The sequence below is a fragment of the Gavia stellata genome, chromosome 10 (assembly GCF_030936135.1).
Source record: "Gavia stellata isolate bGavSte3 chromosome 10, bGavSte3.hap2, whole genome shotgun sequence".
In the NCBI taxonomy this organism is placed as follows: Eukaryota; Metazoa; Chordata; class Aves; order Gaviiformes; family Gaviidae; genus Gavia; species Gavia stellata.
The window spans coordinates 17,758,685-17,784,577 of record NC_082603.1 but is presented as its reverse complement, the minus strand read 5'-3'; the positions used below and the strand labels follow the sequence as shown (position 1 = coordinate 17,784,577).

General features: G+C 37.6%; 1 protein-coding gene across 1 annotated transcript; it reads left to right on the top strand.

Moving 5' to 3' along the window:
• On the top strand, nt 1-24,291 carry BRDT (bromodomain testis associated). Its single transcript, XM_059822002.1, has 19 exons — nt 1-192; nt 2,373-2,510; nt 3,264-3,393; nt 5,497-5,669; nt 6,779-7,147; nt 8,163-8,291; nt 8,498-8,686; nt 9,951-10,138; nt 10,213-10,505; nt 10,605-10,718; nt 12,269-12,397; nt 13,345-13,406; nt 14,587-14,779; nt 15,536-15,648; nt 16,621-16,762; nt 20,454-20,527; nt 21,768-21,967; nt 23,330-23,489; nt 24,223-24,291. The coding sequence occupies exons 1-19, from the start codon at nt 1-3 to the stop codon at nt 24,289-24,291; spliced, it is 3,057 nt and encodes a 1,018-aa protein (XP_059677985.1).
• Nucleotides 24,292-25,893: the final 1,602 nt, after the last annotated feature.

The following is a 25,893-nucleotide window of genomic DNA, read 5'->3' as shown; positions in this document are numbered from 1 at the left end:
ATGTCTGTTCCAAGCCAACACTGTTCTATTATTATTAACCCTCCTCCACCAGAATATATAAATAACAAAAATAGTGGTTGTCAAACAAACCAGCTTCAGTACTTACAGAGGGTGGTCATGAAAGCCATGTGGAGACACAACTTTTCCTGGCCATTTCATCAGCCTGTAGATGCAGCAGCACTGAATCTTCCTGTAAGGACCATCTTGGAATCGGAGTAGTAATATGTAAAGTATTACAGGACTTGTGAATTAATGTTAGTTTAGAAGATTTTTTTTCTGATGCAACAGATGATGGAAGGCTACTTTTGCATATGAACTACATTCATTAATCCAAGTCTGCAAGAAAACTGTGTTTTCTCTCTGGTTCATACTAAATGCTGCCTCTCTGTTCATTTGCTTTCTGATCTGAGACTGTAGTAAATCAGTATTTCTAAGGAATAATAAGAATGCTTAGACAGGCCTCTTGGAGTTTCTGTATGTTGGTATTCTGTCTTGTCTTCTTTCCACCTCCCTTCTGGTTCAGCCATATTTCTTAACACTGCATATGATGAGTATTTTCTTTTGCCTTTGAGTTTTTTATTTTTTATAGGAGGCAGCCAGCCTCTTTCAGTGTCAAATACTTTATGATGGTAAAGTAGATATGATTGACCCCAAAGTAAATAAGCAAATCTGGAATCCAGTTTGATGCATAGAAGTAATTACACTTTAGTGCTTAATTTCAAATCAACTTTGGCATCTTGCTCTGAAGTTTCTAGAGAAATTAAATGTCCCTACAAAAATGGGGGGAGGGGGAAGATATATGGTATTCTCATCATACCACAGTGGTAGAACATTTTTTTCTACGAAATAGAAGATCTGATGCTTAAATTCTTGTTCTGTATTGCCTTGTGGGTTTTATTTATGTTACAATTTAATTGCAACAAAGTGAATGAATATAATGTCTTGTGACAAATTGTCTTAATTCAGGTATCTTTAGACTCCAGTTTTGGATCATCCCAGCTTTTTCTGTCAAGTGAAAACATTGGTTATTTGCACAATGGTATTTCAAATGACCTGGAAGATACTGCTCTTGGTAGATAAGTGTTAAATAAAACCATGGTACATTTCCTTTGATTCTTCTTTTTTTCCTCCCCCAGCTTAAGCAATTGTATTTAGTTCTCTCAGATCTCCAAGACTAATTCTACAAAATCATTGGTTCTGTTTAGAGCAGACAAAAGCCTTTATCTGCAGCTGTTTCTCATGACAAACTCATTTGGTCAGTTTGTCCAAAAGCACAAAGTGACTATCTTTCTGTGTCTTTTCTTACCCTTTTTCCTTCTTGGAAGGAACTGTCACTTAAGGTTAATATTAAGGGTCATTCAATCAGAGTTGTAGCAACATTTGCAGCTGGCCTCAGGCCAGTTCTGCCTCTCTGGATTTCTAAGGCAGCCACTTGACATCTAAAAGTATGTGTTAGTTCAACTGCTGCACAGTAACAAGCAAACCTCTGGCTCCATGGCAAGGACAATGAAGGTACTTGCCTTCTTTGCCTCTCTCCTCTAGGTGTTAGAAGATGCAGAATGGACAATACTTAATTATTAGCTGCATTATTTAAAAGTTTTCTTGTTTTTTTAGTAAATTCAATGGTCTGCACTATGATGTATTTAGCTTTATTTCACTAAAACAGCTTTAGATTCTTGAAATAGTAGTAACTTCACACAATTACAATGTATGTGTGAACTTAGTGGGGATATTCCTGTTTTGATTTCTTAAATGCAGCAGCAGGGAATTAGCCTCATGCTCTTAATCACAAGCTTTTAGCCATGCTATTAAAATAATCACAACAGTTCACATTCCAGTTGCCTTTTAGTCATATTGCCACATTTTCACTAGACAAACCCTGAGAGGAGAGCCAGTATAACCCAGGGGATGAAGTATTTGATCAGCAACTGTGAAAACTTGGTGGCTTCTTTTTGTCAGTGACTGAGTCTGCATCTTCTGTCAAAGTCTGTCTTTGGTTTCTTTTCCCCATGTTCTGTAAACTGGAGTACTAATTCAGGTAAATGGCTTTGAGATAACAAATGAGAAATACATATACTGGTAGTAGTACTTACGAAAAGTATAGCTCTGGATCCTGTTGAAATAAATATTTTGGGGCCTTTGAATCGTAGATGTTATATGAAAGAGCAAGGAGAAAATATAGGGTGAAGAGTTCCTGAACGCTCCTGTGATACTTATGTCTATAGGGGAAAGTTTTCCTTTAAATGAAATATTCCTTCCAACATCATGCAATTCTCCTCTCTTGCAATTTAACTTTCATAACTAAATGTGTAAGAATCTTCATGTCCTAATACTGAAGATATGTTGTGCGACTAACTCTTTCAAAACCACAGGATTATTACAGTATTATAAAGAAACCTATGGACTTGAGCACCATTAAAAAGCGTCTGGAACACAATTACTACACAAAAGCTGCGGAATGTATTGAAGACTTCAAAATGATGTTCTTGAACTGCTACATATATAACAAGGTATGCAAAACACAACCTCTTATGAATAACCACTTCTATTGAACAATACAACTAAGTCTAAAACAAGCAAATGGTTATTAGAGCCTGCACTAAATCAGTCAATGTCTTCATTATTTTTTTGAAACTATTTTCTCTGAAAGGTGGTGGTGGGGATTTGTTGCTAGGATTGACTGAGGGCATGTAAGCGAAGCCTAGCCTGCTGTTATAACAACTGAGAGCATAGTCTTTTCTGCACAAGGATTCTGCCTGCAAAATCTGGGTTTCAGTTGCAGAGCTCATGAACAGCAAGCACCATGCAACTGCTATACAAGTTTAAGGCTAGCAACCCTGAGCCATGCTCCACTCCTCAACAAGTTTAACTAACCTAATTTGAAGTGTGAGCATTTCCCTGTGCTTGAATGTTTGTTGGCTGGGTCTTAGTATATTTAAGCTTCAACAGCTTTCTTCAGAGTATAGGAACGAATAAGGGAGTTACAGATCTGCCCCCTTCCCTTTGCTGTGGGAAGTATGTGGATATAAAGCAAGTAGGACTGTGCAATGGGACAGTGGGAGAAAGACTATTTCAATAATGAAGCAACTTGTATTAAAGTGAGTTGGGGGGACAGGGATGGCAAGGACTTACAGACCTCTCTGCTACTGGTGGCTTGTTTCAATCTGTTGGAGCAGGATTCTGTAGACTGTTTATTTTGGAAGGTAGCCTTCCATTACTGCAGCCTCTCCTTTACTCTGAATGTTACTGATTATATTTTGCAGCCAGGTGATGACATTGTGTTTATGGCCCAAGAACTAGAAAAAGTGTTTATGCAGAAAATAGCCCAAATGCCACCGGAAGAAAGGCTAGTGATTCTCAATAAAGGAAAGGGAAAAGGAAAGAAGCCAGAAGGTAAGGCCTGTATTATATGTTGAATTGTTAACATATTAAACAAGCCAAAGCTGGAAACAGGGAGTCCTCTGCAGCTTATGACAACTCAATGCTGGAGCAGGTGGGGTGTTCTCCACTTTTCCCAGAATATATCAGAGAAGTAACAGCATTGCTATAAGGTTTTGGCAGATTCAGTGCAGCCGTAATGTTTTTATAGGTACTAGCTAAATTTCCTATTTTCTACTAATGAAGTGTGTTTAAGAGGGGGTAAAAATCAGAATTAACAACTTCATCGGTAGTGTAACAGCATAGCTTCACAGACAAACTTCTCGTGAAATGCAGTGCTCTTAGCCACAAAAAAGATGATTCAGTCAAGGCATCTCAAACTTATAAGGAAATTACATAGTAAATGCTTGAAGTGACATTAGGAAGCCTAATTGCAAGGGGCCAGGTGATTAGCTGCAACTTATTACTCATCACTGACTTCCTATGTCTTTTTAATTGCTCTTATAACCTGTTTCACTTGCACAGTCTTCATTTCTACACCGAAGCTCTCAACATTGCCAAAGAATAAATATTGATAGAAGTAAGACTATGCAGTGCCTGGAATCACATGTGCATCTCAATGGGTTAATTTGGAGACTTCCAAGGTAGTCTTCCAAATTGGCCTGGAGGTACTGCTGTCAGTTGTTGAGGAAATGTTAGCTATGTCTTGAAAGAGCTGCAACACTTCTTCACTCTGATACCTGACAGCCATGCAGCAGTGATCTTAGCTAGCTCAGTTCTTACTGGGTCACTTAACAGATGTTCTTATTACTTAGCTATGCAACTATACAGCTCTTCAGCATCTCCTAATGACTCATTTGCCTTCTCTTACTGCTGTTTGTGGTGTGGTGGTCCTTGTTGCTGGTAGTATCCAAAACAAATATTTCTTCAAAATAGTATTACAGTTTGATAGATCTCTGTAGCTTTCTCCTCAAAGTATATTTGAGGAGCAACACTGCCTTTCAGAGATCTGGTAGATGGATGTGGAAAAGCAGTGGATTTCTTGGCCCTCTCACAAGAATTTTTAGGGGGTTAGGAGGAAGAGGAAGATACTCATCTGGCTTCCTGCTCTTACTAGCTTATTTGAGTAAAATATTGAGCAAATCATTGCTTTGGCACAATGTGTTGGTTGAGCAGGTAGAAGTGACTCCCAGAAAAGATTGATGTTGAGAAATGTGTTGGAAGCTGAGTTTGGTTCTCAAAGGATTGCAACAATTTGTTGAGATGCTTTTGTAACACCATCTTGCTGGTATTAATGCTGTTTAAGCCCCCTTATTCCCTTTGCACACACAAACATGTACATGAAGCTTGTACAAATTTTGAAATGTTCTAAGCACTTTTTGAATTGGATAGGAGAGCACACCACTATGATCAAGGAAATATTTCTGTCCTGTCTTTTGCAGACTGTGGCTTTAGACATATCTATACACACAGCTTACTTTCCTTAAAAAAAAAAGCAACTGACTTCCATTTCAGAGAATGTCATGGTGTTACTCAGTGTTGTGTTATATAAACTAATAGGTGTGAACATCTATGGGAACTGAACAGAATCGCAGAGCTGGAAAAGACATCAGTAATCTAACCAGTCAAATCAAATACAGAAAAACATTGGCCTAAACTGTCCTCAAATCAGTGATGGATATTTGTAATATTGCTAAGCCATATATGCAGGTCTTAACTATGATTAGGAAACTTGAATCTTCATGATGCAGTTTGCACCCTTTGCTGCTTGGTCTTTATGTGTCTGTAGAAAACAACTTGATTTTCTTCTTGGCAAGAACATTTTCACAATGTACAGGTTTTAGTGTGATGTCTCTTTAATATTCCCTCTGAGGTTAATCCACAGCTTCCTTGAAGCCAAATATGCATAACTTGGTACAGCACTCTAGCTGAGGTACTAATGGTGCTGAGTAGAGGATACCAATGTTGCTATAGGTAACAATGCTCTTGTTTGTATTTATTTGTATAGTTTGGGTGGGGAAGAGTGGTTCTGTTGACAACTGTTCAATTTGATCATGAAAGAAATTAACTGCAACATTTAAGACTTAACTTTAAAACTTTCCATTTTAAAATAACTAGAAACACAGCAGCCCAACCCTGGGACTTCAAATGAACAAAGCACAATGCAGAAACAAGCTGAAAGCAGTGAGAAGCCTCCAGTGATGACTCAAGAGCTACATCAGGTTACACTAGCTCCTTTGTCTGCAGCTCAGCTGACTGCTTTAATGCCAACTGCAGTCCCTATAACAAAAGTAAGTTTCCTCAAATACCTTTCAGAAAGAAAGGTATTGAAATTGCTGCTTTAGGCACTAACAGGAGCCATGCTTATTGCAGTATCTTTTCAAAACTTCTATTGTGATAGAAGGTAGTAAGAGATTTCTGTTAAATCTTCTAGGTCTCTGCTAAATAACTGGGACAGGAAGCAGAAATTGGGATGACTGCTTGGTACATCTTTTCTTACAAATGTGGTTTTTAAATATTGTTCTTAAAGAAACTAAGTGAACTTTAAGATGGTCATTCTTGAAGTGTACTACTATACTTCTGCAGGCTTGACCTTTATGTAGAAACTGTTCTTTCCTTGAGGTGTAGATAATGGTTTTAGTATTAAAATAAAGCACTTTCTAAGTTCTATTTAATAACTTCTCATGTTTTCAATGTAAATCAAATGTTTGATTTCCCCAAAAATAGCGTGTTTGCGTAAACATTGTGTAACTTGCCTGGAAGGTGTTTGTAGCTCACAAAAGCAAATTCTTGTTAACTGCAATCTGAATTGTATGTGAACACCTGACATTTTTATCAGATAAACACTCTTGTATTGACTTAGTTTTGGTTTTGCTCTTCCAATGAGGAATAGGCACATGTGCAAGGCTCTCCTACAGTGTATATTTACACTTTACTGAAGAGTCTGAACACTGATGACAAAGCACACATTGTATCTCTTCCAAACCAAATACCACCCAGCTTAAAGAAAAATAGAGATAAACCTTGTACATAAAGCCCTCAAACAGGCTTAAAATGAATTGCAGTAATTTTTCCCCTTGCTGTGGTAGTCATCTTGTGGTAACTTCATAACCTACCAGCTTCTTGGAGTCTTCTCAAATGGCTAAAAACTGACCACAACCTGACCTGTAGTACACCCTGTTCTTTCCTTTACATCTAAGATTGAGCTTGGTGTGCTGATCTTGTAATGCCTTGTAGTTTTTTAGACTAAACTTGTGGAAGTGCCACATCCTGCTCTGACTTGAATAGCTGTAAAAGTTCTGACATTTCTTAAATTATTTTTTTGTGTAGTCTGAAAGCTGACCATTCTCTCACTGTTCTTGACACCTGTATTTTAGACTGCAAAATTTTCTTTTTCTAGGCAAAAAAAGGTGTTAAAAGGAAGGCTGACACTACAACTCCTACTTCGATATTCACAGCAAGTGGTGAATCTTCTGCAACATTTAATGAAAGAAAAGCTGTTAAAGCATGCAGAGGTGAAAAGGAATGTATGATACCAAATAAGATTCTGAAGAGATACTTGCCAGATTCTCAACAGTCACCTGAAATTCTTAAAAAGATTCAGTTGTCAGAACAACTAAAACATTGTAATGAAATACTTAAAGAAATGTTTTCAAAGAAACATGCAGCATATGCGTGGCCTTTCTTAAAACCTGTAGATATTGCGTCTTTCTCACTTGCTGAGACCCAAGGGATCACCACATGTCCTACAGACCTGGGAACCATTAAAGTAAGTTTCAGAGGGAAGCGGACAACTTGTGTGCTTGCTTCAGTAACTTGTGTAATGACTGGATTTTAATAGTGTTAGCTGAAAAGGTGTCATGAAAGCTGCTTCTCCTTTGAAAGAAATAATGGGCATAGAAATGATATACTTACCTCTCTCAAACTAAGCCACAGCTCACTGAAGAAAGTCTTCTAAGTCTCATTGTGACTATGTGCATTGTGGCTAATCTAATAATCTGTTGAACAAGCTAATACAAGTAGTGACAAAATTACCATTTCCCTGAAGCACTTCCAAGCAGGCTGCATGTTAAATATCTTTCAGTCTGTATACACAATGCTGTTGCTAATGCTCTATAAAACAAAATGCAATTTTGCAATATCAACGTCTGCTTCTCTTTGAATCTCATTATCCTTGGTGAATTGCCCTGGAAGCTCAACACTGCATATTTACATGACATCTTTCACTTTTTCTGTGAAAAGAAACCCTTCTAGATGGAGATATGTGGCCAGTGCTTTGTGAACACAGGGCACATCTGTTTGGGGTTGAAGTATTTAGCCAAGTTAAGATTCACTTTTGTGGGGAGGGTTGAATTATCTTGAAAACTGGTTTGTGCAATATAAAGGTTATTTCCCAATTTCTAGCCCATTTCTTTGACCCAAACAATTATGGGATAGGCTTTCTATAAATACCATGCTTAGAATCAAAAACAAGTGCTGAGTACATGACCAAATAAAATCACCTGAGCATTGTTGTCTTGACCTAGTGCTGAAACTAGTACTACAAAGCCCTTACAGCAATTACAGTTGGCAAATCTGTTTAAAAGAGGAAATTCTCCTACTTTGTTAAAGGGTCAATGTTGAAATGAGAGGCAGGTCTTTCCATAATGGTTCTTAAAATATTTGATACAAGCTGAACCTGATGCTGGATGTCAAAACTCTTGTTCCTCCTCCTTTTCTGCCAGTTCATGGTGATGCTCTCTACTTCTAAGCACTAAATGTGCATTAATTGTCTTTTCTTCTAGAAGAAAATGGATAACTTCGAATATAGAGATATACAAGAATTTGCTACAGATGTTAGATTAATGTTCATGAGCTGCTACAAACATAATTCTCCAGACCATGAAATAGTTGCTATGGCGAGAAAACTTCAGGTGAGTTATCACTTAAGTCAGACTTGAAAAAGAGTAGGACCATAAGATTCCTTTGTGGTAATCTCATGCCCTGATGTAGTATCTACTAATGCTACCAACTACTATGTTGCCGTGTAGTTCTGGAAAATGAGCAGCAGCTTCATAATGCTTTGAGAAATCTGAAAAACTTTCTTACCTCTCTGCTGTTCCCAAACCTAACTCTTTAGGATGTTTTTGAAATGCACTTTGCCAAAATTCCTGATGAACCTGTTGCAAGTGTTCATCTGCCACAGCCTACAAGAGAAATGACAGAAGCTTATTCCAGTGAAAGCAGTAATGACGACTCTTTAGAAGAAAAATCATCTGGAGACTCTGAACAGGAGAGAACAGTGCACCTTACAAAGCTTCAAGAGCAAGTAAGCATTAGTACTCAATGTGCATGACTGTTACAATCTCTCTGATAGTGCCACCTGCAATTGTCCGTTCTAAGGCTCAGCACCAAGAATCAGTATTTAAAAGATTCTACAGTCATTTGTTTTTCTTAATACAGAACTTTATTCCTGTTTGGAAGCACCTCCAAATGTTAAGTGAATAGTACCTCAGCAAATACAAACTGTTTTTAGTGAATCATTGCTCTAGTACTCTTGCCTACCATTTCTTCAGATGACTCTCAAACTTCTAAAAAATAAAACTGTGTTGCTGTGGTATGATGAAAGCATCCAGATATTCCACACGTAGCTTAGTGGCATATTCTTCTAACAATGGCATTTCCTTCATATGGTTGAAGACCTCAATTCTTTCATTCAGTCTCTTTTGAACCACAGAAAAGCAATTCATTAAATTCTACTTCAGAAAGCTCAGGATGAAGTAAAACAGAAGGAATCTCATGCTAATGTGAAGCATGGTTTTGCTTCACTGGCAAAGAGTGGAAATGGGTCTTGCTTTTGCTTAAACATAATGCTTTAACCTGCTGCTGTATCTATAAACCTTGGGGAAAACTAGCATTGTTCTGCTAGTCAAATGCAGGACAGTTTAGTTTTAGTATTTGTCAGAGTAGCATATACATCATCAATTTATTAATATAGGCATGAGAACAACCAAAAGTCTACAAGACAGCCTTTGCAATAGTGAAGTATTTCAGTGTGTCTGAATTCTAATTCTTGCTGTCTGTCCATCTTCCTTCTAATTCGTATGAGGTTTAAACATACTTGTGTTAGGTCTTTCTCTGAAGCTGTTAGTATGTCCCAACTAGCCATTTTATATTGCAAAATATCTGGGGTTTATGGGTTGAAGATGCACATGCCCAGTCCCACTAGCCTAATTCTATAACGTTGTAGAGGTCTAACGTAATAAGGTACTTATGTGCTTCTCAAATGCTTGAAATTAAAGAGAAGCTGCTGGATGCTTCTACAGTGATTTTTGCTTTTTTAATCTTCACAGGATGCTAGAAGACATATGCTGTTAGAAATGTCTGCATAAAATAAGTAGCCTTACATCTTCTATATACATAGTCTGTGACTAATCTATAATATAGTAAGATGCTTGGAAAATAAAGCTCATTTGGCAAGCAAACATCCTATTAATATCTGCCCAGCTGCCACAAATCTCCTGCGATATTTAGGCCCAGTTTATTGTTCATCCTACATTGCCTAAGATTATCAGCATTTTTTCTTTTGATAGCTTAAAGCTGTTCACCAGCAGTTGCAGGCTTTGACCAGAGCATACTTTCCTAGACTGAAAAAGAAAAAAGGGAAGGCTAAAAGGGAGAAAAGTAAGAACAAGGAAAAAGCCAAAATAAAAAGCCTGATTCAAAAGAAGAAAAACCTAAAACACAAGAAGAAATCTAAGAAAAAGCTGTCTTTAAACATGTAAGTGTGGGGGACTTGTGTGGGTGTTAAATTATTTCAAGCTGCTGTTACTGCAGTACACTTTTTTCTTGCAGTCAATCAAAGAAAACCATGCAGCAGGTCTTGTTGGCACATAAGTCAGAAGATAAAGATGGTGCCAAGCCTATGAATTACGATGAAAAAAGACAGTTGAGTTTGGACATAAATAAACTCCCTGGAGATAAGCTTGGGAAAGTGGTCCATATAATACAGTCAAGAGAACCTTCACTGAGGAACTCTAACCCCGATGAGATAGAAATAGACTTTGAAACTTTAAAGGCTTCAACACTCAGAGAACTAGAGAAATATGTGGCAACCTGTTTGAGGAAGAGACCAAGAAAGCAGTGGGGTATGTAGCATAGATGATGCTTTTTAAAAAAAAAACCACACCACACACCCTAGACTTTTTTCTGTTTTGCTGCAATGTTAACTTCTGTTTCACATGCAGCTAAAAAACCAACAAAGTCAAAAGAACAACTTAATTCTGAAAGGAAAGAAGAGCTAGAGAAGAGACTGCTGGATGTCAATGATCAACTACACCCAAAGAAGGAGAACCTCAAGTGTAATATGACTCTTACTTTTATTAATTTGCTGCAGAGATAGCTTAAAGTGGGATTCTCCCCTTGGGCTTATGTACTTTTATGCAGCTGGGGGGCTTTCTCCTCAGAACAGTTGAGGTCATAAGCTTCCCATTGCTAGTCTTAAGATTCTTCCTATGTTGAATGAGCTGGAGTCACAGCAGCAAATTTAGTCAGTTACTTGTCCTGTCTAAAATATCTTCATTATTCTTGCACCTAATCCTTTATTACAGGTAAAGATAACAGCTTCAGAGCTCAAGGGACACTTAATACCTTCTCCCTTATGCTGACATATGAACATATGGGGTGGGAGGAGGAGTGTCCTGCAGTCTATGTATTTGCTTGCAATGCGCTTTCTGTGGCTTAGATTCAGGAATAACAAACTCTAGTCATACTTGTTAGATTGCAGCCTCATGGATGCTGTCATGCTAGCAAAACTACATCAGTGACAGGTGTGCTGTGTTGTTTTAGTCTTAAGGAAGTGCCCTAGGGTCAGTTTTTCAGGCAATAAAGTGTTTCAATATCAAAGCCAGAAATTCGGTACGTACTTGAGCATATCTACACTTACTGGTGGTTCTTTTCAGGGACTGAGAACAGATCAATGCAGCTGATGATACTATTATAGGTCAAGTTGTTCCTCATTAAACTAGTGAGCACTATTAATGCCCTCTACTGGATATCTATTAAGTTCCTGTGTCAAACCAATTAGCTGAAATGATAGAGGCAGCCCTGTAAGACACAGGCTTGCATCCAGCATTAGCTCAGGCAACAGTCTTCCTGTCTGGTATATATGATGGCTTGAAAACCTCCTAGAAAGAAAAGCTTTAAAGAAGCAGTTGAAATCAATTGTGGAGGATATGTTGTGGGGAGAGGGAGGAAGCAGGCCAGGGTATCTTTACAACTGGCATCTGGCTTGTTTGTAAGGAAGAGCTTAAGCTGGCACTTAACTAAGACTTGTGTCCAGGGAAACAGGTATCCATGTAGCTTCTCATTTTCAAAGCTTCCACTGGAGCAACACACTTTGAAAAAGCTTTTTGACTGCAAAATCACTATAAACTGAGTGAAATCAACCCTGCAGATGGAAAATAGTCAGATGGTGGGGAGGTGGCAAAAGATGACAATTCTGGAGTACATATGGCTTGGGAAAGAGGGGAGTTGGCTATAGATAAAGACCTCAGCATGCAAGTCTGGCAGCAGTAACAAGTACAGAAACAGGTTCTTAACAGCAGGAAAACACATAAGGGAAAATTGCTTGAATTGTCTTAAGACAGCACAGTTTTAACCTACTTGAGGACTGTAAGTTGTGTGATTACAGTGCTTCCTTGGCTATTTCATGCATTCAACTAGCTTGCTGCTGGTAAATCTTCCTCTTCTATAAAGGTCTCAAATCTACTGCTAAATGGACAGTAGACAAAGAAATGGCAGAAGATGAACTGTTATATGGGAGAATAGACCTTACAAGGTTAATCCTAATATTGTATATGAAGACTGCTTCACTGCAGATTGTTCAAAATTCTTTCTTTTTCATCTGCAGTTGAAAACAACCCTGAGTCCAGTATTGGACCAAGCAGACTGAGCGACAGCAGCAGCAGCAGCTTCTCGGACTCTGGCAGCAGTACTAGCAGTGGTTCTAGCTCCTCAGATAGCAGCGACTCTGAATCAGGTCAGAAAGCTTCCTTTTGTGTTTGTGTAGGCAAAACCTCTGCCTTCTCAGTTGGCATCTACTGTTCCACATGCTTACTAAGGACTTAAGTTACTCTTGTAGGTTTGCTCCATGTTGAAGGCTCAATTCCAGTGCTATTAAATTACTGTCTTAATACTGAGTTTGTAGGTTAAAAAAAAAAATAACCCACAACAAAAAAACAAACCACTACCACATTCACTCAACTTTTCAGTGAAAGACTTTAGGGACTAAAATCAGCTAGCAAGAGGTCCATGTATCTAACCTGGTGGTTTGACTAGTAGGCTATAGCTTACTTTTGTGGTTTTGATTCCATTTTGAAAGTGTGATTTACTTTATTTTCATCTTCTGGTCTGTAGCATGAAGGGTGCCTTACCTTGTGGGTAAGGCTTAGTCACTAAGCTGAGGGACAGAAGTGCCAACAGCATTGACTGTAGAGCCAAAGTATAGCCTGATGCTTAAGCAGGCTCAAGCTTGTTCAAGGGACATTATAGTGCTGCAGCATCAGGATAGCAGAATGATATTTCTCTGTGTACACAACTCTCTTTAGTTTTCTAAGACAGAATAGATCTGCTAAACTGGAGGGCCACAAAGTAGATATCTGTATGAGGTAACAGTGTAAGGTGAGATGAATGCTCAACCCTTTGCAGTGTGGGGAAGCAAACATAGTGAAGTCATTGATGGCAGCAAAGACCTTGATCCTGCAGGAATCTTTGTGGTCTTTTTTTATATCTGGGAGAGGTTGTCTACACACATCAAGCTGAAGTCAAAGTATTCAAGATAAGACTGTTCCTTTCACTGTGAGGTTTGGCTCTCTAGGTACAACTGCAACTCACATCTTGTACGTGTGAATAATGAAACATATGTGAATGATTTTATTTTTTTCCATCGCCCTCTTTCTGCCCACCTCGCTATATTTACGGTTACAGAAATCTGCTCAAAACAGACTGGAGCCAGGCAGAACTGTTCAACTTCTACGGAAAAGCCTAAGGTAAACTGACTGGAATGGATATAACATTTTTGCCCTGAACAAAGTTATTTGTTACATACAATGGTACTAGAAATAACACAATTCTATCAGGAAATAATGAATATGGCTTGAATGTTACTTGTTCTGTAGGACTGATTTACATGGAGATGTAAAATCTGCTGTTTGTTAAAAGTTAGCTTATCTATCTGTATAGAAACTGATGTACTGGGAGAACTCCTGAGGCTTTGACCTCTTACAATCATTGTGGTAATTCTGTGTTGGGTGAAGGAGAAGGAAAAGAGAGGGGGATAATGCTCTACACACCCCCAAAAAAAGGAAAATCCTCTCCAACTTGATCTTTGAGTGTAGAATTGACCTAATAAACAGTGCAAACACTACTTAAATATCTTTTTATCTATGAATTATCTCAGTTCTACACCTGAAAACAAATAAATTGTACAATATAGTGGTCATTTTCAGGATACTTTATATTACTTATTACTATGGTATTATTACAAGCAACAGCAGTTTTATCTAGAAATTATTTCTAATGCCTCTAAGATTTAATTCCTCTATTCCTGTATATGCAGTGGGTGTTAATTTTTGTCAGGGTTAGCTGCCTTTCACAATTTCACTTGAAGCTACCAGAGATAGACCTTGGATTTCAAAGCAAGATCACAGCAAAGCCTTCATTCTTCTTACAATAGACTTGCTTTCACTTAAATTCGTTAGTTGGATACAGGAAACAAGGCTGCAAACTTACTATTCAGCTGCTCTTTCTGCATCTTCATAAGCAAAGACTGAGGGGAGGAATTATGCAACACAGTTTAAAAAAGTGCAGCATCTGCAGTGACAGAATGACAGCAATAAACGTGAGAAAACAGGATACAGGAATTAAGCTTCAGCCTGGTCAGTTATAACGTCCCCTAACTGACTTTCTGAGTAACAACAGACATCATACTTCAAACCCTCATGTTACAGAATACCCACGAGAACAAAATGTATCTTGTCAGACCAAGGCAGTGCACTTCACCTCGTTGTTTTTTGTCATCTAAACTGCTAGAAAACGCTAGATTAGTATCACAATACAAGGACTACTGAATCCTACAAACAGTGGAAACGGGGCAGCGGTGGGGAAAGGGGATCAAATAGCTATAAAAATTAAGATATGGCTGTATTAACTACTGCAATGCCTTTCTAGAGGATACCACTGTGTTTACAGAGGACATCATGCAATGCTGTTCTGCAAGCACAGCCCTCATCTCTTACTAATAGCTTGCAAAATTGTGGATCATCTGAACTGCAGCAGCCACCTCCCAATGTACTGCAGAGGCTTCAGGCTTTACAGAATAGATCACTTAAATCATCAGAACAAAATTCCCAGTCTCCCTCAGGTAACATCTTTATGGCGAGAAGCATGGCTATATTTGACTGCTGAGGAAAGAAGGGATGGCAGAACTAATGTTTGTATTGCCCAATAAGCTTATCTTGGGGGTTTTAGAGGTTATCAAGTGGGTAATAGAAAAAGTTCTTGCAGGGTATGGATTATAAAGAGCATAATGTAAATAAAAGTGTGGCAGCACTGAGGATTGGCTAGGGTTTCAGATTACTGGGGCACTTGTGGTGGGGCAGAATAGTGTTAGAACAGGAGGAGGTGTTTATACCTCCCTCCACTGAGATGAAAAATGATACCTTAATGAACCTAGGGTTACAGGAAGTGCTGAATACCTTAAGGCAGGAATTAAATGCTTAAACCCATCACCGCCACTCAAGTTCATGTCTGAAATCCCTATTAGCTGAATTCAAGGCTTGGTGCCATAGGCCCTCTGAATTGATTGCTGTTGTCTAGACATAGCAAATACTAAGTTGCATAGAAACTTGATCCAAGGAGCTATTCTTTTCCTTCCCTCCCTTCAAAAGGTCTAATAACTTCAGACACTTCTGAGTTTTTGGTAAAAGACAGCTTGAGCTGGTAGCTGATTAACTGAAAAATCAATTAAAAACTAATTAAAAATAACTGTCTCAAATCATGCAGCTAGGATGCATATCTTCATAGCCAGTTAATCCACAGATCTAAACAGTGACCTAATTTTGAGATGTAGGACTGCACTTTGCATGTTAGGGGAAATCATACACTACTTCTTTCTCAGGTATAATCTCGGCTGTATTTGGTCTGCATGATGCTCCAGACCAGCAAACTCCTCAGAGTACTCCAAGGACAAATCAGTCTTCTGTCACCCAGTGCACACATGCTCTTCCAGAGGTGAATACATGCTTCTCTCCAAAGCATTAATTTCAAATAACTTGTTTAAAGCATGTTCTTACTCCTTTAAATAAGATCTAAAATAATATTCCAGGCTTGAATTTGAAGCAAGGAAGGCCACTTAAGGTTTACAACAAAAGTTATCCAAAACCCCACTAAAGAAGTGATTCTTTTTCTTTAATAGGGCATTAATTCATTGCCTGTTGGCTGCAACACAAAAGGAAAGAGTTGGGCTGATTAATATATCAAGTTTATAATGTACTATAAAGCTTATTTTATTTCTCTTCAGTGCTATAGCTTAGGTTTAAGTAATCCTTGCACACTTACAGGTTGTCTTTCTCAACATGGTTTCAAACATAGCTGCTTTAGCCAGGTTTTAATAGCTTTTTTCTGAACTGGATGGAAACTACCTCTTGAGTCTATGAGCACAAGAATGTGTCCTGCAAGAAAGGAAGAAAAGCAACTTGCCCTTTCCCATTTGTGTCCGCTATCCAAAGGCAGCAAGTAGTATATATTATGAGACTTGGATTGTGCAACACCTTACCCTGTTCAAGGAGGTTACTACACAATTTTGCACAGAGAAGAACTACCACTGAACTGAAGTAATAAAGCTGTCCTTCACCCTCATCCATAAGCTAGAGTGGGGCAACTGCCTTTAAAACAGTAAAAGCCAACTTCTATTATTGTACCATGTTAAGGGTTAAAGAGCTTGTATCAGTTTCGCATATTCTACCCACTCCATCACTCGGGATCTCTGAACAGTTCGTGTTCTAAATCCAAAGTGTTAATGTAAGAACTTGCTTTGACTACTGTAATATGAATGAAATCTAATTCTTCCCTGGTGTTTACGGAAGCTAGAGTTGCAACAATTTACTGCTCTAAGCTTCGAAATCTTTAATCCTGCTGCTGTATAATAAGAATCAACATGTTTAGCATTTCAGAACGTATTTTGAAGTCTAACTTCTCTTCTAGGTATCCAACACAACTTCCCAGGTTGACAGTGCTGATTGGAGTAAACAAGCTCAGAAAACAATACATCTAGACAAATCAAATAAACTTCAAAACAAGGCCAGTGAGAGAACTGCTGATTCAATATCCATAAGTCAAGAACAAAGTATGTATTGTCATAATAAAAACTGTAACTGATATCAGGGGTGCAAAGTTAAAATTGTATATGAACCTGGTTTAAAGAAATAAAATGCTGAACACTTGTACATTAACCAGTTTGCAGAATAATGGAGGGGGTGCAATTTTCCCTTGCTCTTTCTTTTTCTTTTTGATTTGATGCTTTTTTTTTAATTTAAGTTAAATGGATGCTTGGTTCTTTTTCTGTGTTAAAACATATAAAGCAGATGGCTTTTTGATTTAAGAACTTAGCTTTCTGAATTTAGTACTAGGGATAAGTAATATAGTCTTCCAGGAAGTCTGAGAGAACCAATGCTCCAATCTGTTGAATTTCACTGGCCTTTAAGCTGTCATCTTCTGAAGCTTCATGAAGCTCTTTTCCCAGGGCACTCTTTGTGTGTATTTTGAGTTACTATCTCCTGCTCTTGGTGACAAGGATCTGACAGTAGAGCAATATCAAACAGGCTTTCACTATGGCACAAACTTGCAATTATTTCAACAACACAGGTTCCCTGAAAGCTGCTGTCTATACAGAGCTGCATCAGACTTCATACATATTTTAAACTAAAGCATTCTGAGCTGAACACTTGAACATCCCTGCTGAGAGCCTAGTGTTACCAGACATGATTGTTTTAGTTCTTCCTTTACTCTTTCCTTTCTGGGCTACTACTACACTGGAGGGAACAAGCTTCTGAAAACTTCATAAAATTAAAAGGCAGTCTTATCACTGATGGAACTCTTTAACCGTTGCCAAAAATAATGCTGGGTACCTCAGTTGTATTAAAGCAACCCTGAAAATGGAGATTTAATTCTCTGAGATGTCCTATTCAGTATTTTCATGGTCTTAACACACTTACCCACACACATAATGCCCCACTTTGTTTAAACTTGTAGCAGCTGAAGCTGGTACATGGGTTCCATGGATTCAGCTGATGATCTTCACTTACAAAGTTTTGAGGTTGCCTAAAAGTTGAATTCCTGTCCTGTATACTGCATGACTGTAACTATCAAGATCCTGGTGTTATCTTAATATGTTAAAGGGCTGGGAAAACAAGCAGGAATAAATCAAGCTCGCTTTTAATATTCATAGAAAAAAATCATAGCCAAAACTATTGGGGAAAGCTTTTTCCCTTCCGTGCTTAATTGCTTACTGCTTGGTATTTATTAATCTTAACTTTTTCTTCCTAATCCTCATTTAATTTGGACTGTTTCTATCTTCTCCCCTTTTTCAAGGGACAGTTGTGTGGACAGTTGTAGAGGAGCTCCTGTGTTTAATATGGGAGCTATCCAATAATAAGACTCTGTCTTTGAGTACACTTGAACTTCAGCGTTATGTTGCATAGCAGAGCTTTTAATGCTATTATGTGAGTGTAGTTATCTGCCCCCTTCCATAATACAGTGGTGTTTGACTGTTTCTGCAATGATACATGCCCCAACTGTGCTCAGTGTTATCTTAGCCTTTACACTATGAACTCCTGTGGAAAACTAGAAGGAGGCGGGGGGGGGGGGGGGAATACAGGATTTTGTGTTTTTTTTAAACAACAAGAACAGCTTTGCTAAGCTGGAACTGTTGTAGGGCCTGTAAGCTATTGATAGAAAGTGTAGAGAGTGCTTAGTACTATATGTGTCTACTTAGATCAAACCAGGGAAACTCATTTTACAATTGGATGCTTAGAGCAACTCGTTGAATTTTGTGGAGAACCCCACTGTCTCAGGCATTTCTGTGAGCTTATCTGAATCTCTGAAACAAGAGTTCTTGATTTTAGACTTGTGATGCCTCTGATGTACAGGCTTGATGTATCACTGAATTCAGTGGTGACTTACTAAGAAGCTTCCTAACTTATGAAACTGGTAACCGCAAGCTTCCCTTTGGATTAGAAAGCAGTGTCTCTCAATGAGAGGTTCTGTGAAGGCTGGCATTGCTGTTAAGCAGCTCTAAAATGCGTGTTTTGAAGCCCATGGCTGCAAATACTTTTGCCACAGCCTCATATTCCTGTTATATCTAGAGCTTTAAGACAGACGTAACTATAAATTTAAATTCATCTTAAGTTTGTTCCAGGTAGATCATCTTAGCGGGTATAACAGATTGATCAAATTGATCTTAACAACGGGGTTAGACGCTTCTGGGTATGTGAAGCTGTTGCTTTATTTTGGAGTATCCAGTGCTCAAGACTGTCAAGTTTCTTATATGAAGATTCAATCTGCCTGTATGAGGATAAATGATCGATGAAAGAAAGATGCCTATTGTATTGAGAGATAACTTAATACACTAATTCTCTACTCTAGAGGAAAACAAGTCTTGGATTAACAGAATTTGATCTAGGTGGACTTTGCTTAATTGGATCTGGAATCCACGAGAATGGAGATATCAGGATTTGGAACCCTCTTCAATAGTACTTGGAGACTTCAGAGATCTTTCATGCTATTTTATTCTGCTGTATAGCAAAAACTCTCCTGCTCACTTGCAATTATACTATCTCAGAGGCAATGCATGGGGGCATAGGGTAAAGGCCAGGCACTCTTCTTGTCTTGACTTTTGGAGTTTGTGAGGTCTTTCTGAAAACCCCTTTTATGACAAACTGGCTGAGGATTTGATACTCTGCCTTCAGCATTCTAGATTCAAACATCCAAAAACTTTATCCTTTGCGTAAAGAAAAAAAATAAATTATCTTAAGTTTCTTACTGAAACAACCAAAGCGCAGTAGAGGATCATTGCTGAATGATATAAAATGTGTTGTTTATACTTGCTTCTAAAATAGTGGCTTTTTCAAAGTACACCTAGATTTTCATCTCAGAAGCTCTTTAGAAAGGGAATACAACGAAGTAATACATAAGATTAAAAAAAAAAAAAACCACCTGTCCTACAATATGTGGCTTTTGTTAACTGTTTGGTATTCTAGCTGGTCTCTATTTTACAAAAGTCTATTTTCAGGCTTACCATAATGATTGTAGGAAATTATATCTGTTCCTGCATTTAAAAAGTTTTTTGAAGTTAAAAGGTTTGAGGAAAGTGTTTTTCACACAAAGTAGTATGGACCTTCTATAGTAAGACAGCATATCAGAACTGTTAATCTGAAGTTAGTATTGTCAAAATAGCACTTCCACTTTGCTTGTGTAAGTGTTGAGGGTTTTTTCCCTCACAAGTAATAAAGAGGTAACAGCATGGAGTATTCATACATCCTATACGCTACTGGAAATGTGATGAATGGCCCTTACTGGCTGACCTATAGGCTGGAGAGCTTTAGGTAAAATGAGTTTACATGATGAATGAGGTACTCTAAAATAATGCTGAAACCAAAATGGAAGAGGGCTGGGTGAGGAGGGGACAGGAGGTGAGCAACTGGCAAGGTGCTGTGTCGAGACTTTCTGACCAAACTTTTCGGGCACTCTACTGGGACCTCTCCCAGAATTAATCAGGAGTTAATTTCTCAGCTATAGCTGAGCTTAACCATTCCTTTCCCTGCCCCAAACTGCAGAGAAGTGGTCCAGTTCAACTTTAGCTTAGGGAATGTTTGGGAGCATTTCTGTCATTCTGAACCAAATAATAATAAGGAAAAAATGCAGTGTAAATTCTTCAGTCTATTTCTAGAATGACTAAATTTTTATCACTTAAATTTGAGGAAACATAGTCCATAAAATCAACATGAGTGAAAAATCTTTTTTTTTTTTTTTTTTATCAGGTCATTGTACACCTAATGATAAACCTAATTGTAAAAACATGCTAGAGCCAAAATCCAAAATTCTTCCAAGGAAGGTAAGTGTTGCTCAAGTCCTATTTGAAGAGAAGAACTTGAGTATATTTACTAAGATCAATAATTACCTGTCCTGGAATCTTCTCTGAAAATCTGGTCTTCTATGAATCAAATATTTAGTGTCTGATAGGTCTTGGGCATTGTTATAACCTGTACAGATTTATCTCATTTCTAGTGCTAAAAGCAACCAAAAAAATCTATGGGCTCTGATCATTTCAGAAGGCAAATGATGTAAGTTTAAGTTAAAAATAATGTATCCATATTGTTATTAAAATTATGGCTTATCTCATCTAGTTTTAATAGTGTTCCTTGCTGATCCAGTAACAAAAATAAGAGTAGTGTGGAATATAGCCTTGGGTACCACTGAAAAATCTGTTCTGAATCAGGACAGTACACTTTTGATTACATTATTACAATTAGGAAATAATTGGAAGGTTTTTATGAAATTTAAGCAAAATATTTCCTAGCATACAATAGGTTATCTTAAATAGAGGAACAGAGGAATTTTCTTACCTGTTATTTAAATTCTTCTGTGGTAATCAGCTATTTGAAAACATCAAATCAAAATTACTAGTTTAAATAATTGATCATGTCAGCCTCTAGACCTAAAAAGTTTGTATATAGTCTGTTGAATTACAGTATTCCTAGGATTTTTCTTTAGGCACTTAGCTTTCAGAAAGCTATTAACTAAGTTATTGAATTCAATTCCAAAAATATGTGTTTCCTTCATAAACATGTGATCTTCTACTACAAGCAGTACTTCTTAAGAATACTGGTTTTATGCTGTTTTACACTGTGAAGAAAATGCCACGGTGCAGGGGAGGGAGAAAACATGGGTATTTAAAACAAACAAAACCTACAAGCCTAGTATAGAAATGAAATGCCTGTTCTCTGTATTAAAATATTGCCAATGGACCTTGCATAAGCTCAGTCTTGTAAATTCATCTTTTCTGGAATTGAAAAATGGAGAGGTGGACGTAAAGGATTGGATAAGAAATGCTAAGGATTTTTAGTATATTGCTAAAGAATTTCAAAGTTGATGAGAAAGCTTATTGAAGTCTGCTTAGATTGCTGTACTTGCACTAATATTCTGCCAAAGTAAGGTCATTTTGTTGTAGATATTCCTAAATAGGTCCAGTCAAAACAACATTGTGCTAATGTAAGAATTAAGTAGATAATGGATGATTAGTAGTTGTAGAGTATTTTTGCCTCTTCCATGTTTTCCTTTTTCTAAAACTTCAGGATACAAGATTTAAGAATGTAGATTCCTGGGTAAGCTTATGTAAAACAATGACGCTTCCAGCTCCAATAAAAACATCTGCTGAGAGCTTCAAACAGTTCAGGAAAGCAGCATTAAAGAAGAGGAGGGGGCAAGCGCAGGAGTTAAGGCCTCAGGTGCAAGCCAAGAGGGAACTGCAAAAGTTTCCTCAAGAAAGAGAGAGGTTTGTAACCACGTATGTTTAAATATTATTCTATTTTTTGCTTGTATGGTACTAGGTGGCTTAGTTATTCAGGAACAAGTGGTTTGGATTAGGTAATTGCTATGTGTCAGATGAAGGGGGGAGCTGTACCACTCTAGGCACAACTGCACATCCAAAATGCACAAACTGGCTTTTTCCCTTGCAAATCAGTATCATTTCAACAGTTCAAAAAAACTTGTCGGGTATTCTTTTTTTTTTTCTTTTTTTTTTTTTCGTCCCCTGGAGCACTCAATTCCTCTGGTCATGACCAGAATTCACACCTGTCCTCAGTATCTTACTTTCCTATATCTGTAGCCAGGAAAATCCCCATCTTATTGCTATTCTAAGGGGAAGCAGGATAATCTAGTCTTCAAGAACTTGGTGTTAACATAGCTAAAAGAGTTCCAGTGTGCACCACTTCAGACAGCAGAATTCTTTGCATTTCTGTAGAGAAACATATTCAATAAGCTACTGCTGTAGTGTTATTCCCTAGTTGTTTGCAGCCACTGTTTTAGTGAGTGCCCACATATGTATCCGAGTCTGAGGTCTATTATTATGCTGAGTGGGATAAGTGACTGCCTACTAATTACTGCATTGCAGTAATAGCTTAGAATGCTGTTTGCCACCTTTTTGAAAATCTGCTTTCTGTAATATTTCAGTCTTTGATAGTCTTGATTTCCTTCTTGTTTGTTTGACCCTGTGAAAGGTAAGTCTGAGCCGGTTCCTAAATTCTCCTGCTCTTGCCCGTTGCTGGCTGTATTAGAATAGGTTACCTGTTTGGGAGTGTATTATTTTAATAAAGACAGCATTTGACAGACTTAAGAGTACACTCCTTGTTCAGAACGTATAGTGAACAGTCCAGGCACCTTCAGATACTACAGGTTTCTACGAGGAGGAAACTGGGCATGTAGCTCATGTAGCTCCATGGAATAAGACATTACGGATGCTTGCCTGAAGTCAGTGAAATCTAACTTGAATAACTAGTTGAAGAGGAAGACTGTAGAAGCAAAGCATCATGGGCCAAGGAAATAACAGAAATCTAAGAGTGTACGTCTGTCAAAGAAAGCGCATGTAAGCTTTGTGTAGCATGTATATGCACAGGTGTGCATATAGATTGGAAATGGAACACAGGAAATCTTATCCTACTACAGCCCAACAACTGTGTGCACATACCTCTTGCGAAGGGAAATTACTATGAATCAACATGTAAAAGAGAAGCACAGTTGGAGTGCTATGTGCTGATTTAAGTTATTTGCAGAATTCTCCTCAGGTGCAAAGGCTTGTTATGAAGAAAAAGAAGAAACAACTTTTATCCTATATCAATCTCTTCTGCTTTCTTTAAAGGGGCCATGAAGGCACAGGGTTGGATGCCATGGCAGCGACAGACTGTGAGCCCCAACAAGAACAAAAGAGCAAACAACTGCCCGAAGCTCAACAACATACTCCTGTTCAAGACCGTAACTTGGCTAGAAAAATGGAACAAGAACGCAGGAGGAGAGAAGCAGTAAGTTGCTGACTCTTGCCAGCTGATCTTGTTTCAACTTTTATTCTTTTCTAAAAATGTTAGCTCAGGTCCCTATTTTAAAGGGCCTGAATGATTGAAAACAACAGAACTATGCTACCTGAAGACTTAGTCCAGAAAATGAAATAGGAAACTCAAAGTAGGTCTTCAAGTGGCAGAATATGAAAAACTGTTTGGTCCTATTACTCCCATAAGCTTAAACTAATTGCATGGTAAAATCAAATTTTAAGGGGGAGTCCCTGCCCTTTGAATAACTTCATACCTCAAGTCTTGCAAGCTGTCCATCTTCTTTAACACATTCCATGTCAACAAAAGTGCTACTCATCCTGTTCTGGTCTGAAATATCAAAACTGAGCCTTTTTAAAACTAACTTACTGGTTTTATTGGTATAGGTAACAAATGTTTTTTAATTGCTACCATTTTTTTAGAGTAAATGTTTTTTAAAAATTTATAATATTGTATATTGGAATGTAAGAACTGCAGTGTGAGATCATGCTAGATTCAGATAAGGTCTGCTGAAGCTTTCATCCTATTCAGCTCTTTTCAAAGAGGACTTCAACAACATGCACTCAAACTTGTGCTAACAGAGGAAGCATACACTTTTTGGGAAGAAGCTTTGTAGTTTTTTTTCTTAAATCTTTATTAAATATTTGACCTGCATAGTATTAATTAATGTCCGACTGCTCTGAAAATACACTAATTTGCTTTCTTGCAGATGGCTTGTACAATTGATATGAATCTGCAGAGTGATATTATGGCATCTTTTGAAGAATATCTTGAGTGAAAGCTGTAGTTAATGTAGAACTGAACTTCAACACTACCACAAACTGTACAACTTTGAAAATGTACTAGTTACAAGCTTAAATGTTAAGACCACTTTAAAGAGCATGTAAGCTCCTCTAAAATGCTTAATATTAAAAGCTTGTCCATTGACACTTGAAGCATCACAAGATCTTTTTGCTGCTTGTTTACAATGTATGTAATCTAGTTTGCTACACAGTGGAACATAGTTGTTCTTTTGATTACAGTTTTATATGTTGTGTATATATATGAGAAAATATCAGCTTCTTGATTTTTTTTCGCATTTTTTAAATCAATTTTTTCAGAAACAATTGTTATACTGAGCATAGCCAAATTCTTATGTTTGACTGTATTAAGTCGTAGTATACTAAATATGCACGTATAGAAACTACTTTAAACCAAGGTCTTGTCAATTATGTGATTGTTATTAAAACAATCACTTTACTACGACATGCTTGCACAGAATCTGGGCTGTGACAAAAGACCTCTATAATAGTGATAATTTCTAAAAGGTGTGTAACATTATTTGTAATCATAAAAAAACGTTTCCTGGAACTCTGTAATTTCAGCAGCAAATCCTGTATACTTGCATGCCTTTTAAGGCCCAGACACGTTGATCTTCTGTAAAATGTATTTTATGTTAACATAACATTTGGATAAGGGTGCAAGTATGTTTGCCAAATGGTTCAGGTTCTTCACAGAAAGAAATTATCTAAAACCTCCCACTTCTGGCTCCAGTTTGAAAGGTTTTCTGATTAATGCAAGATTTTATTAATGTTGGGATACTTGTCTGAAGTAGAAACTACAGTGTAAAAACCCTACATTCTTACTGATTACATATAGCTATCATAAATTAAGTACAGGACTAATAAAACATTGTTTTATAGAATTAATACCAAAACACAATGCGTATTACAGAAATGTTAGGTGGAAGAGGCCCCCTCGAGATAATCTAGTTCAGTGGTCTCCAAACCTTTTTCATCATGCACCCCATCAGTAAAAAATTTTAAGTATGCACCCCCAAGACATGTATATTTATTAATTTATAAATTATATACATGTTCTACTGTACAATATATTATGTACATTATAAAAAAATACACAAAAATAGAAAATAAAGTACTTTAAATAGTGTTTATTTCATTTTGCTTAGTTATGTTTATTTTGTTTTGTAATTTAAAAAAATTGGTTTGTATTAAATATTTTCTTCCCACACTCCACTTTGGAGACCACTGATCAAGTTGAACCTCCCCCTCAGAACTCTCTCTCCCTATGGAGACCTCTGGTCTGTTGAGTTCCTGGATCAAAGTTGGAAGTGAAGGTAACACTGCCAGTGTGGTGAGGGTCTGCCACAGACCACTCAACTAAGTAAACTAGGTGGGCAAGACTTTCTATAAATAACTGAATTTTCAGATAACGGAAATAAATTGCATCTAAAGTCATAAAAGCATGTCTAAACATGGTAGCCTAGTCTTTGAGGTAGCAGGCTGATGAGCTAGTGCTAGTTCCAAAATACCTATTCTGCAATAAAATACTGCTCTGTATCTTCTACTTCTGCCATTCCTGGGATGATAGTATTTCATTC